At 47.6% G+C, this 14200-nt stretch overlaps 1 protein-coding gene across 1 annotated transcript in view; it reads right to left on the minus strand.

Moving 5' to 3' along the window:
* The window catches only part of RAPSN (receptor associated protein of the synapse), a 107636-nt gene extending 96362 nt beyond the window's left edge, over positions 1 to 11274 (minus strand). The window contains exon 1 of the mRNA XM_068261546.1: positions 10835 to 11274. Coding sequence (XP_068117647.1) covers positions 10835 to 11047 — 213 coding nt within the window. The 5' untranslated portion in view covers positions 11048 to 11274. The remainder of the gene's footprint in view (positions 1 to 10834) is intronic.
* Positions 11275 to 14200: the final 2926 nt, after the last annotated feature.

The following is a 14200-nucleotide window of genomic DNA, read 5'->3' on the forward strand; positions in this document are numbered from 1 at the left end:
AGAGGAGGCTATTGGCGTGTGTTGAGGTGACGCTATTGGCGCGTGGTGAGAGGAGGCTATTGGCGCGTGCAGAGAGGAGGCTATTAGCGTTTGGTGAGTGGAGGCGTTTGGCGTGTGGTGAGAGGAGGCTATTGGCGTGTGGTGAGATGACGCTATTGGCGTGTGGTGAGAGGAGGCTATTGGCGTGTGGTGAGATGACGCTATTGGCGTGTGGTGAGAGGAGGCTATTGGCGTGTGGTGAGAGGAGGCTATTGGTGCGTGGTGAGATGACGCTATTGGCGTGTGGTGAGAGGAGGCTATTGGCGTGTGGTGAGAGGAGTCTATTGGCGCGTGTTGAGATGACGCTAGTGGTGAAAGGAGGCTATAAGCGTGTGGTGAGAGGAGGCAATAAGCGTGTGGTGAGAGGAGGCTATAAGCGTGTGGTGAGAGGAGGCTATTGGCGTGTGGTGAGAGGAGGCTATTGGCGTGTGGTGAGAGGAGGCTATTGGCGTGTGGTGAGAGGAAGCTATTGGCGCATGTTGAGGTGACGCTATTGGCGCGTGGTGAGAGGAGGCTATTAGCGTGTGGTGAGAGGAGGCTATTGGCGCGTGGTGAGAGGAGGCTATTGGCGTGTGGTGAGAGGACGCTATTGGCGCGTGGTGAGAGGAGGCTATTAGCGTGTGGTGAGAGGAGGCTATTGGCGCGTGGTGAGAGGAGGCTATTGGCGTGTGGTGAGAGGAGGCTATTGGGGTGTGGTGAGAGGAAGCTATTGGCGCGTGTTGAGGTGACGCTATTGGCGCGTGGTGAGAGGAGGCTATTGGCGTGTGGTGAGAGGAGGCTATTGGCGTGTGGTGAGAGGAGGCTATTGGCGTGTGGTGAGAGGAAGCTATTGGCGCGTGTTGAGGTGACGCTATTGGCGCGTGGTGAGAGGAGGCTATTAGCGTGTGGTGAGAGGAGGCTATTGGCGCGTGGTTAGAGGAGGCTATTGGCGCGTGTTGAGATGACACTATTGGCGCGTGGTGAGAGGAGGCTATTGGCGCGTGGTGAGAGGACGCTATTGGCGCGTGGTGAGAGGAGGCTATTAGCGTGTGGTGAGAGGAGGCTATTGGCGCGTGGTTAGAGGAGGCTATTGGCGCGTGTTGAGATGACACTATTGGCGCGTGGTGAGAGGAGGCTATTGGCGCGTGGTGAGATGACGCTATTGGCGCGTGGTGAGAGGAGGCTATTGGCGCATGGTGAGATGACACTATTGGCGCGTGGTGAGAGGAGGCTATTGGCGCGTGTTGAGATGACGCTATTGGCGCGTGGTGAGAGGAGGCTATTGGCGCGTGTTGAGATGGCGCTATTGGCGCGTGAGATGACGCTATTGGCGCGTGGTGAGATGACGCTATTGGCGCGTGGTGAGAGGAGGCTAGAGAGGAGGCTATTGGCGCGTGTTGAGATGACGCTATTGGCGCGTGGTGAGAGGAGGCTATTGGCGCGTGGTGAGAGGAGGCTATTGGCGTGTGGTGTAGCTGTGAGGAAACAAAAAATCCTTCCTTAGTAATGGACAGAGATCAGTGGAGCCGTAAGAGATCCATTTCTCCATTAATATATTCAGGAGACCCATTATTGGCAGACGTGCCCTGTAAGATGAGAAAGCACTTATATTGTACTTCAACCACTCCCCTCTATACTTTGGATAAAGTGCAAACTACTGCGAGGGACGAGGATATTGAATGAGGAACCACTTCAGGGATTGCTGACAGAAAATGAAATGAAACTTTTCACAGTCCCAGGCAATGCTTGTTACAGGAACTCGCATACAGTATAATGTTGTCAGATGAATTAATCATTATAGGACATCTATTATCACATTTATTTAGGGTGTAAAGCTTAAAGATGTTGCTCCCTGATTGCTATCATATAGAATCAAATGTACTTTTACAGAACAATTGAGTGCCTCAAAGCATCCTTAAAGGACCACCACACCAAAAAAAGTAAGCAGTTAAAATGTGATAGAACCGACAAGTTTTGGACTAGTCCATCTTCTAATGGGGATTTTCAGGGTTTTCTTTGTTTTCAAAAACATTTCTTGAATGGCAGTTGCTAAGTCCAACCTCCCAAATAATGCACAAGTGAGTAGGGAGGCTGGCTGGTATCTTACTATTTTGTCAGTTACACTAGTAACTGCCATTCAGGAAATGCTTTTGAAAACAAAGAAAACCCTGAGAATCCCCCATGAGGAGATGGACTAGTCCAGGGCTGGGCCAACATTGCACAGCCCGGGCCGAATGCTGCAGACTGCGGGCCGCATTCCTTAGATCCCTCTCCTCCGCCCTCCTTGCAGAGTCACGAGCGAGCGGTAACAGGGGGTTAATACGTAATATTCTGGCACATCCTGGCGGCGTGTCATGTGACGCCCTGTTGCCATGGAGACATGATGCTGGAATCGGCAATCGGGTGAGTTTTAAGTAACCCCCTGTTATTCTGCAGGGAGGGAGGAGAGGAATCTGGCTGCCTGTCGGCGGGCTGGAGTTGCAGCACACACAGGACGGATCAGACCCTCGGCCGTAGTTTGCCCAGCGCTGGACTAGTCCAAATCCTGTTCTGTCAGATTTTAACTGCTTACTTTTTTTTTTTTTTGCTATAGTTGTCCTTTAACCACAAGCTTTACTAACAGGATTCTAAAATGTATTTTGATAAGTATTACATATTGCCCATAGTGCAGTGGTGAACACTGGTCCCCCCCATTCCATCTTGAAAGAAGATGCTGCTTCTCCCATTTCCGGCCAGCTAATGGCATGGCTCTCCACCCACCCACCTAAGGGCCTGAGCCCACTAATGCAGTTGTGCGCAGTTGTGTCCGCTTTTCAGCATCTGTAACATTGATATGTTGCTGAAAAGTGAACACAACTGCACACAAATGCGTTAGTGGGCTCAGACCCTGAGAGAGAATGGGAAGATGGAGGGGAGTGGCATCACTATGGAATGGTAGTGAGACAGTTCGGTTGAATGAGCAAATCCTCTCAATGCGGGATGGGGAATAATGTTTATTATAGAAAAGAGGCTTATAGTAAGTCCAACTAGAGGACATGGCAATAAAGGAGCCCATACATCTAACGATTTTCCCGCCGATATACGGCCGATTCGATCACAGTGATCGAATTGGCTGTGAAATCGGCGCGCACACCGATGACAGAACGATCGATTTCCGTCCGAAATCGATCGTTCCCATCGATTTCCGACGATCCGATTTTTCTCGATCGCCGGCGGGTCGGGAGTGCGTCGATAGCGGTGTTCGAATGCCCGATGACCGGCGCAATACAGCGAGTATACATTACCTGCTCCGCTGGCGCGAGTCCCCGCTGTCACTGCTGTCTTCTCCGCTCTGGTCTGGTCTCCGGCATGCTTCACTTGTTCCTGCCGGGCAGGAAGTTTAAACTGTAGAGGGCGCTCTACTGTTTAAACTTCCTGCCGGGCAGGAAGAAGTGAAGCATGCCGGAGACCAGACCAGACCAGAGCGGAGAAGAAGACAGCAGTGACAGCGGGGACTTGCGCCGGCGGAGCAGGTAATGTATGCGGGGGGAGCGGCGGCAGCACCACCACAGATTGTGAACGGTTTCAGGCTGAAATCGGTTCACAATCTGTTTGCAGTAAAGGTAGCCATACGATCCCTCTCTGGTCAGATTCGATCAAAGAGGGATCTATCTGTTGGTCGAATCTGATGGCAAATCAACCAGTGTATGGCAACCTTAATTCACAGTACTCTCCTCTCTACAAAATCCTAGATAACGCTGTTTATTCTTCTCTGAGCTGATAAAAAGGCTAAACAGTTGAAAAGGAATAACAGCAAACCACTCTCTTCTACCCAGGAAATGCAACTATAGAGTAAACATGTGTAAAATAAACATTGCAGGAGAAGAGAGAGACGGAACTGACTAAAGTATAGAATCTGTGCCAGGATGAACACAAATCAACAGGAGAGATAGACAAATAAAATGTGTGGGTTTAGTGCACAATAGAACTGTTTACATTAAAAGCTGTAATGGATGAAAATAAATAAATAGTGTATTTTTCCTTGTTTTCCTTATTTTCCCTTTAAAAAATAAAGGTAAGAAAATAAATAAGGTAAATAAAAAAAATTCCCACAAAAAGCCTAATTTGTCCTGAAAAAAAAACAACAAAAAAACAATTTATAGATCATTTAGGTATGATAGGTAGTGATAAAGTTATTGCCAAAGTGATCAGAGCTGCAGTGAACTGAGAAAGCCTCAGTTGCGAAGTAGAATACAAGGGAAGCATTTTAAGCCAAATAAGATTTTTCATGTGTCCTGTTTGGGAAAGGAGAAATATTTACAACATCTCTGCCATTTCATGAGTTGTCACACAGCATGATACATTTTTGTGTGCAGAGTAGCCCTGAGTGGTACTGAATGGTGTGATCCCTGCATCTGATAACAGTACGGTATAAGGTGCGATTATGGTATAATGTGCGGCACTGCATACTCTCAGTCCTTAATGCATAGAGTAGTTATGGTGTTTTACTCCATTGGTCCACCTCCATAACTTGGACTGCCAGGCAGTCTGTCAGCCACAGTGGTCCCCAGGGGCATAACAATAGACCCAGCAAGGGATGCAGCCCTGTGGGGCCTAGAAGCTGCAGGGAGGGGAGAAGTTTATTTTCCCTGTTCTAAGAGACTGACAACTAAGGGCACGGAGAGAAAAAACGTTCTCTCTGCATGATTTTTCTAATGACTGCATCTGCTCAGCCACTGAGTTTTGTAGCCAAAGATTTTTAGCCAGTCCCTATTCAGTTTGCAGCAAGCTCTTGTGTACAGGACCAGCCCCCAGCCTCTGTACCCCTCCCCAAGTGCTGTGTACTGTAGTGATGCTGGAGGAGTCTGCAGAGCCAGTTCTGCTCTATCAGAGGTGGACAGATTGATTGTAATAAGCTGAGGCTGGGAGCACACTTGTCTGTCGCATTTCTGTATGCATATTCTGCACACCATGTGTGCCTGTATGTGTGAAAACATGCACGTTTTATCACAGAAGCTAATTTAATTGATAGTGAAAATGCATGTAGTGCATGGGGAAAACACATTCAAGTGTGCATTAGCCAACATTGGTTCTCAGTTTACCCGTGGAGAAAGCGGCGGGGAGGAGGGGGGGAGGCAGGCGAAAGGTATCCAAAGTGTTGCAGGAGGGCCAGTGATTCTTAGTTACGCCCCTGTTGGAGCCAACCAGGACATACCTGCTTCCATAGGATTCTCTAATTCATTATGCATTTTTACTTCCTAGCTGTCAGGGAAGGAGGCAGCGGGGTCCCAAGAGCAAAGGCTTAACACTTAGGCAGGGCCGGCCCGCTCATGAGGCGGGGTGAAACATTTGCCTCAGGCGGCACAACTGGGGAGGGTGACACCCACCTGTCCATGGGTGCGGGGGGCCGCCCGCCGAGCTGGAGGGGTAGCGGGCAGAAAGGGGGTATCTGACCTAGCTGTGGGGAGGGGGGGGTCGGACCCCCCTCCCTCGCCTGGGTCCCCTGATCTGCGCTCCCCTCCAGCTGTAAATAGTGAAGTACCAGCTCTATGATTAAGAGGCAATGGGCGGGGATCACTCACCTTTTCCACGTTCCAGCATGCGCTCCATTGACGTCCATTGTGAGTGGACGGCATTGCAGGAAGTGACATCAGTGGAGCGCACGCTGTAACTCGGAAAAGGTGAGTGATCCCCGCCCATTGCCACCGCTAGGCCCGATACCCCCTTCCTGCCGGCTGCCCCTCCAGCTCGGCAGATCGAGGGTGGTGGTGTTTTTTTTCTCATTTTGCCTCAGGCGGCAAAAATTCTAGGGCCGGCCCTGCCCTTAGGCTGGTTTTACACTGTAAACTGGTGGCAGTGATGTGGTACATTGCTTCCGCTGCACCGTATCTCCAGAAGCAGGCCTTCAGGAAACACTGCGTTACTACGTGGTATTCCCCAACTGGCATTGGGCCAAGCAGGAAGTGACGCATGCTTGCGGTCACTTCCTGCTTCGGGGTATGCGGAAGTGCATGGAAGCGTATTGTAAAAATACCCTTCCGCGCATGAGCGTCGCAGCGGCAAGCTTTTTTTTTATAAAAAAAACCCGCATTGCGCTGGCCAGACAGGGAACACCATGTACTAACGTGGTGTTCTCTGAAGGCCTATTCTGGCAGTGCGATGTGGTGTGGCAGGCACGATGCACCGCATTGCTCCCGCCAATTTGTAGTGTGAAACCGGCCTTAGGGTTAAAGCAGACCTGAACCCTTCCACAGGACAGAAGGAAAACAGAGAGAAATGTACCCTGTATCTACTTAGAGAGTTTAGCCTGTCTAATTTCCCCTCACCTGTGACTAATCACAACTGTAATTTGATCTCTCAGCTGTGCCAGCTAATTTGTAAACACAGGATGTTAACCCTATGTCTGCTGCCATGAAAGCAGGAAGTAGACACTCTGCAGATTTATTGCATGATGTGTATCAGCTGTAACAAAGAAATGTTTTTCTTTAAAGATTATTATGCTGCTGCGTATCTTTTTAGAGCAGAGAGGACGTTCAGGTCCGCTTTGAATAAGTCAGTAACTGGTAGGTAAGTTAAGTTGGTCAAATTGTGGCAAATTGTTATAATGAAAGAGGAGCTGCTGGAAAAGATATTGTCGCCCCTCTGAAATATTGTTATCTATATAATAAGGGTGCAGAATGCAGGACTGACTGCTGTCAGCACCTCCCCGGTCAGTGTGGAGGCTGCGGCTGTTTGATGTGCTATTATATGTCCCAAGTCAAGTCTCAGGCAGCCTCTTGTATGCTTGTAATGTTGAGCAGAGTGTGAGGATACTAGCACCACCTCACTCCTCCCCCTTCACTCATCACCCATCTCCTATCACCAGGGCCACCAGTCTAGGACACCTACTGAAGACATAGAGGTCCCAGAGCAAAGGAGTGAAGACAAGGTGAAATAGAGACATTACTAGCATCAGGCTCGGGGCCCTCCTCACCAATCCTGCACATTGCCCCAAAAGTGGACATGGACAGTAAGAATTACGGCTGGTTTACACCAAGCAGGGCCGGGCCGAGGCAGAGGCTGGAGAGGCTCCAGCCTCAGGGCGCAGTGTAGGAGGGGATGTACAATTTATTCAGCTGGCATTCCCAATTGTGTTTGAAGCAGAGAGAAATAAGAAAAAGGATACATGACAGTGACTGCAAGCCAGATAACTGGAGATTAAGGTGTTGGGGAGGTTGGGGGCCCTGGGGCGCCTCTTAGTCTAATAGCAATCAGTGTGTGACGGCTGGGGTGGGAGGGATGGAGGGGCACCCTTTGGTGTCTCAGCCTTGGGTGCTGGAGGACCTTGTCCCGGCTCTGCTAATAGCAATCAGTGTGTGACGGCTGGGGTGGGAGGGATGGAGGGGCGCACTTTGCTGTCTCAGCCTTGGGTGCTGGAGGACCTTGTCCCGGCTCTGCTAATAGCAATCAGTGTGTGACGGCTGGGGTGGGAGGGATGGAGGGGCGCACTTTGGTGTCTCAGCCTTGGGTGCTGGAGGACCTTGTCCCGCCTCTGACACCAAGAGCACTTTTAAGTGCTTTTAAAAGTGCCAGTGTTTCGAACAGTGCTAGGCTAATGTGTTTGTATGGGCTTGTTCACGCCAGAGCGATGTGATTTTTTCCCAAACGCAAATGCGAGGCCTGAAGCATTTTGCAGGCACCTGCTTTCCTCAACGTCGTAAAGTATAAGAAAACTGTAAAATCGCTTTAAAAATCGATGAACAGGGCGATTTTCAAAGCATTTTTTGCCACAAGAACTACAAAATCTGCCAGGCACATGTTGGGAATCGCTGCTGCAAACTGCTACAAAAAGCGCTAAGCGTTTGCCATTATGCTCAGCGATTTCTGGTGTAAACTAGCCCTTATAGTGTTTCAACATTCATGTCCCACCTCCAATAATATACCCTAGATTTCTAATGCTTTTCAAAGTGTGTACCAGCTGACCAGTGCCACCAAAATGATGCCACAGCTTCCCATTTCCCCTGTATTGAGGCTCTGCTTTCTAGTGCCTCAGATGCTTCTCCGGGTCAGAGTTCTGCCCATAGTTTGTAGTGCTCACTGTCAGACTTATGGGTATTATTCAATTCAGAGTCCTAGGCGATATTTTGTGGCCACCTGCAAGCAAGATTCTATTTTTGATGGTACTTTTTTTCACCTATTTTTGGATGTTTTTCAATTGCAGAGTGCTGAAACTTTATTTTAAACAGAAGATGAAAGATGATCTCCTCCTAGGTCAAAACTTATCCAATTAACTGTTTTGTTTTTTTTCTCCCAGGATATCATTTTTCATCTTATCTAAAAAAAAAAAAAAGAAGTAGTAACAAGTAGGTGAAAAAGTAATATAAAAATGTATAAATTATTTTTGATGGGAGCTTTAAAGGCATTTTATTGGCGAGGTTTAAAAATATCTCCTTGGAGCAAACACTATTGGGATACTGTATGTGCCTATGACTGTCTTACCAGGTCACCACCGTGACACTCCAACACTGATCTGTCCCTTCCACTGGCTACACTGAATTTTTTATCATGGCTACTCCTGCACCATCTCCTCTTCCGGGTCATTGTTATGTTCTCAGTGATTATACAGTGCCTGTGCCTAGAGGTCATAGAGGGGGAGCAGTAGAGGTAGAGATCACCAGAAGAGATCAGGGCCAGTGAGAGGACCACCTGGAGATCAACTGGTGATCAGAGGTAGAGAGAGGAGGAGCTGTAGATCAGTGGGGAGGATGAAGATCAGGGGCACTAAGTGGGGGATCAGGAGAAAAGTAGTATGCAGCAGGGGCAGCTGGAGTTGGATACTGGAGATTGCAGGCAGAGGCATAACCACAAATTTGGGGGGCCCTGCAAAAGTTTGATAGGGCCCCCCTACATTCCTACCACTTGTCCCTTGGTGAACCTAATAATCAGACGGCCCACCTGCTAGGGGTTGCAAATCTAGCTACTATGGCTCCCTCATTATAGTGCAACCTCAGAGACCAAACCCCCTCCCACCCACAACAAGTGTGGGCACAACAACATTTTTGCTGGGGTAGCTGTACTGAAGTGGGTTGTGAAAGACCCTGGGGCCTCCTATAGCCTTCTGCTCCCTGGAGCTATAGGCTCTGATGCCCCAGTAGTTATGCCACTGATTGCAGGTGGGAAAAGCTGGAGGTCAAAGGCTAAAGAGTGGGCGGGAAGATGGATTTTTATGGGGGAAAGGAGTGGGGGGGAGCAGCCTATGGTGTGCAGAAAGCAGTAAAAACTGATATTTTATGTTTAGTTTTCGGTTTCCACTTTCGTTGAGTTTTGAATATAGTAGGGAAAGCCAATGTCAGGTTTTTTTTTTACTGTTGTCTGTTTCCTTTAGGAAGCTGTCTGTTCACGTTCTGCTCTTTCTGGCAGTGGTGTTACTACAGATCCCTAGGTGCCAGCGCAAATATTACACTGAGGCCTGCCAGCTAAATATTTCACTAGGCGCTCCCCACACTGCTCTCCCCACCCCCCTCCCCAGACCAGCAGCAGGGAAAGAGTCCAGAGCAGAAAGTAGGGAATGATTTAGTAATCATTGCCACTGTGCTCATTACAAATAGAGCTAATGATTGCAGAGATTGATGCAGGGCAGTGGACACTCAGTGGGCCCTGTGGAGCAGACAGAGGCCTGGTTGTAGTCTCTTAGCTTTTGCACACCTATACCACTGCTCTCTAGACTATATTCAGTACACTGGAGAGCTATGGGGGACACTAGGACAGGGAATGAGAGGAAATTGGCCTATCAGGAGCGTAAATAGTATCTTAACATGAACAGAGTGCTTCCCTAGGCTATTTAAAAATCTAAACATATTGGCCATCCTTTTATTTATTACTGTATAGGCATCTTTACAAAGTATGTTTGGAATGCAGGACATACAGTAGAAAGTACCCCAACAAGTTTGGCCCTGCAGGGATTATTTTTAAAATCTATAGCTGTGTATGATGCTTAGTGTACTGCACTTCCCATACATTAAAGAGGCATGCCAGCCAAAATGTTCTGTTTACCTTTGGATGGACTGAAACATGGATAGGGCCACTGCACAGTTGTCTTGGGGAAGGGAGGGGGGATTCTTTATGTTGTATGGACCTTTGCTCTAAAACTCTCCAGTGGGGCCACAGATAGCAAAAAAGAAATTCATTCTAGGAAAGGTTTTAGGCCCAGGGATCCACTACAGGCGCTTTGCGGGAAAGTGCCACGATTTTACTGCAATTCCCAGAGTGATCATGATTTGGGCCTACATCCCTTCCATACAATCACTCCAAAAATGCTGCAGCCTACTCGCCGAACGCAAGGGCTGCAGTGGAACCACCGCAAATGTCTTTAAAACCCTGCCAGTGGGTCCCAGGCCTTAAACCTTGAACAGGTTTTTATTGCTGTCTCGGTCCCATTGTTAATCCCAAGATTTTCTCATTTCTTTCAAGCAACCATTATCCCAAAAAGCTATAAAATCCAGGCAGAGGATCAAAATGTTCCCCTCTGGAGAAATCTAACTAAAGCAAGCATACAAAAATGTGCAGAATGTAGTCATCAGCATTCAACCAGCAATCATTTTGTATGCCTGCTCCTGCCCGAAGACGTGAGATCTGATTGGCTGTTGTGGTTTATAGTGTATCAGTATCTTATATTAAGAACGTCTAGTACTGATGCTTGTTTAGTTGAGGGAGAAAGTAACCTCATGTTGCCTGTCTTGTCCCATGGCAACAAATCAAGTTCAGTTCTGAATTGGTTGCTATTATCAGTAGGTAAAGTCTTGCCTTCAGGACTTGATGGCCACACAGCATGCATAAGAAAAGATTAGGCCGTCATTACCTTTAGCATATCCTTATACCTTCCCATTTCTGAATGGGCAGTAATAAGGCAGCCGAGGACCCGAAATTTGCCTGCCGCATCGGTGGTCTTTTCCAACACCTTAGTCCAAACCTGTAGAGCTTTGTCTGTCTGGTTAGACTGATAGAGCTGTAGTCCTTTTTGGATCTGTTGTTTGGTTTGGTCCTGACCCATCCCCGTGCCCAGAAGTCTCATAAAATCCACTAGAATCCAGATGGAAAGCTGATGGAGGGTCTGAGATCACAGCAAAGCGAAGCCCATCCTCTCCAACACAAATTGGCGGTTCTGTAGCCGTGAGAGCAGACGGACAGCTGTCAAATCCACCCTGGAAACCAAAACTTTCCCGAAGGGAGCTGCTGACTGCGACTGTCAATTGAACTTGCATAAGAACCGCGGTGAGAAAACATAGAGGAACCCAGGTTGGCAGAGGAAATGCACACGCCTGGATTGTGAGACGCCTCCAGATTGGGTCCCAGCCCCCCACTGTGGGGCACAGCTGTCCCTGCCAATCTCCAGCCTGTCTCTTCAAAGGAATGCCAGCTCTAGTGACTCAAGGTCAGAAAGGGAGCGCTCACCGAAAGCCCACCCACCCCTCTACCCATTAACAGAAACATGCAGTAAGATCCAAATTTAAAAAAGACCCACGTATCCCACCACTGCTGTGTTCTGCTTTTTTGCCTTAACACTACCCCCTCCCCAAATAGAGAGAGAGAGAGAGAGCGAGAGAGAGAGAGCGAGAGGAGCTGTATAAAAATATCTCCAAGATGGACAAATTATCAACTGGAGATCCAGAAGGAATTTCGTGGGCTAAGATGACAGAGACCATGCCCCCCTCTTCTCCCGGGCCTATTAAATGTGCTTCATAACTTCATAACAGCCTGCTACATTTTTTCTCCTGGATCCAGGCTACTGTGGGGGACAATTAGAGGAAGCAAATGGTGTTCTCAGATAGAACAGTACAAAGACTGCAGCTGTCACTGTGTGTGGGAAACAGCGATGTCTGTCATCAGAAAAGGGAACGAAATTAACAGGTAACTTCAGAATCCCGCAGACAGATACGACCACACACTATCTAAATACTCAAAATCAAAGTGATGTCTTGCAGATATCTATGGGAGAGGGGGGTGTTCCCAAATCTGACAAAAGATTAGGGCGTTTTCGAGGGGCAATTGTGCTGTGAAAGCAGGACTCCAGACTTAGCAAGTTAGAAATGTTATCCTATTTATTAGTCCTGGTAGAGCCACAGTCTGTATTTAAACTGTGAAATAACTCTAGTCACGAATCCAGGACAGGATTACTTTCAATGTGACCAGCCTACATTTCAATAGCCTATAAGTATTAAAAATTGCATCCTAAAACTGTTGTAGGAGTGTCCTCTTAAATCTGTCATAGTATCGACTTTTTCCTCCACGTAAAAGTGTCCCTCCCATAATTCACTGGCCTGTCCACATATTAATCCCTGAGATCTTTTGATAGTGCATTGCCATCCATAGTTTGATTGTTTGCTTTAGTTGCACAACCAAACACTGGAATGCTTCAGCAATTGTTTTTATGCTGAAATAATCAAAATAAGAGCTATGACTAAGGACTATGGTGGTCTGAAACATGTAAGCTGATGCCGGTGTCTGTGATTTTCTGTTTTGGAGGCGTCAACAATAAAGTTTGCCATTCGGACATTCTGGGCTAAGTGGGGTCCTTTTTCTACTATACTTTTTGGTGGACTGGCTTTCTGTGGTTGCGCACAGTCCAGATCCAGTAAGTAAGAGCGGTGCCTTTCCCATTATCAATCAAAATAATCACTGGCAGAATCCACCTACTTTGGTGTGCCTTGGTGACAGTGATTAGTTCCACCTATTTAAAAAATATTATTTTTTTGTGAGGGAGTCTTTATTTCAGGCTGCAAAGCAGCAAAATGTGAATATTTTCTATACTCTGTAAATATAGACTTTAGCATTTAACTTTTTTCACACAAAACAGAAGTTCATACTTATAGATTGGAATTCATCCTTCCATTCCTTGGGATCTACAAATCAAGTCTAATTAGAGAGACTATTGGCTTGCTTACCAAGCTACATTGCTGGTTCAACAAAGTCCTCCTTATCTGATCCCCGGCAGGCAGAGCCGGGACAAGGTCCTCCAGCACCCAAGGCTGAGACACCAAAGTGCGCCCCCCATCCCTACTACCCCAGCCATCACACACTGCTTGCTATTAGACTAAGAGGCGCCCCAGGGCCCCCAACACCTTAATCTTTAGTTTTCTGGCTTGCAGTCACTGCTATATATCCCCTTTCCTTGTTTCTTTCTGCTTCAAACACAATAGGGGAATGATAGCTGAGTGAGTTGTGCGCCCCCTCCTACGCCTCTGCCTCGGCCCGACCCTGCCGGCAGGTTCCGTTACCACCTGTACTTCTGTGTACTGCTTCAGGCCGACCCTTTGCTGACATCACGCTCTGGCCTCTACACCAGTGTTGCTTGCAAATTTTTGGTAGTAATTTTCGCAACGAAATTGTTCTTTTCAAATCGAGAAATTTTTTCTTAAATTTTTTACGTTAAAACACGTAAACACCTTATTTTATCGCGACTTTTTTAGAAAATTGGAAAATTAGTGTTTTTTACCGTGATAAAATTTGCGATAAATGCAAGAAATACCCAAACTTTTTTTTGAGAAATTTTCCCTCGAAAATCAAATTTAACTCTATTTTTGCGAAAAGAATATTAGCATTTGTTGCTCATCACTTCTCTGCCCCAATGCAAAGATTGGAATACGGCCATGTGAAGCGGGGGAGGTGCTGTTACAGGGAACCTGAATCAAGTATATGATATGGAGGCTGACATTTATTTCATCTAACACGTTTAGGGCCCATTCACATGAGCAGTTGATAGGCAGTAAAAAGCCTGTCAAACTCTGTCAACTGCTTTAGGCTGCCTGGTAAATGCTCACTGCTGCCTGGTAAATGCTCGCTGCTGCTTGGTATTAGGTAAGTGCTCACTGCTGCCTGGTAAATGCTCGCTGCTGCTTGGTAACTGCTCACTGCTGCCTGGTAAATGCTCGCTGCTGCCTGGTAAGTGCTCGCTGCTGCCTGGTAACTGCTCACTGCTGCCTGGTAAATGCTCACTGCTGCCTGGTAAATGCTCACTGCTGCTTGGTAAATGCTTGCTGCTGCTTGGTAACTGCTCACTGCTGCCTGGTAAATGCTTGCTGCTGCTTGGTAACTGCTCACTGCTGCCTGGTAAATGCTTGCTGCTGCTTGGTAACTGCTCACTGCTGCCTGGTAAATGCTCACTGCTGCTTGGTAACTGCTCACTGCTGCCTGGTAAATGCTTTCTGCTGCTTGGTAACTGCTCACT

This window comes from Hyperolius riggenbachi, chromosome 11 (genome assembly GCF_040937935.1).
Source record: "Hyperolius riggenbachi isolate aHypRig1 chromosome 11, aHypRig1.pri, whole genome shotgun sequence".
Classification (NCBI taxonomy): domain Eukaryota; kingdom Metazoa; phylum Chordata; class Amphibia; order Anura; family Hyperoliidae; genus Hyperolius; species Hyperolius riggenbachi.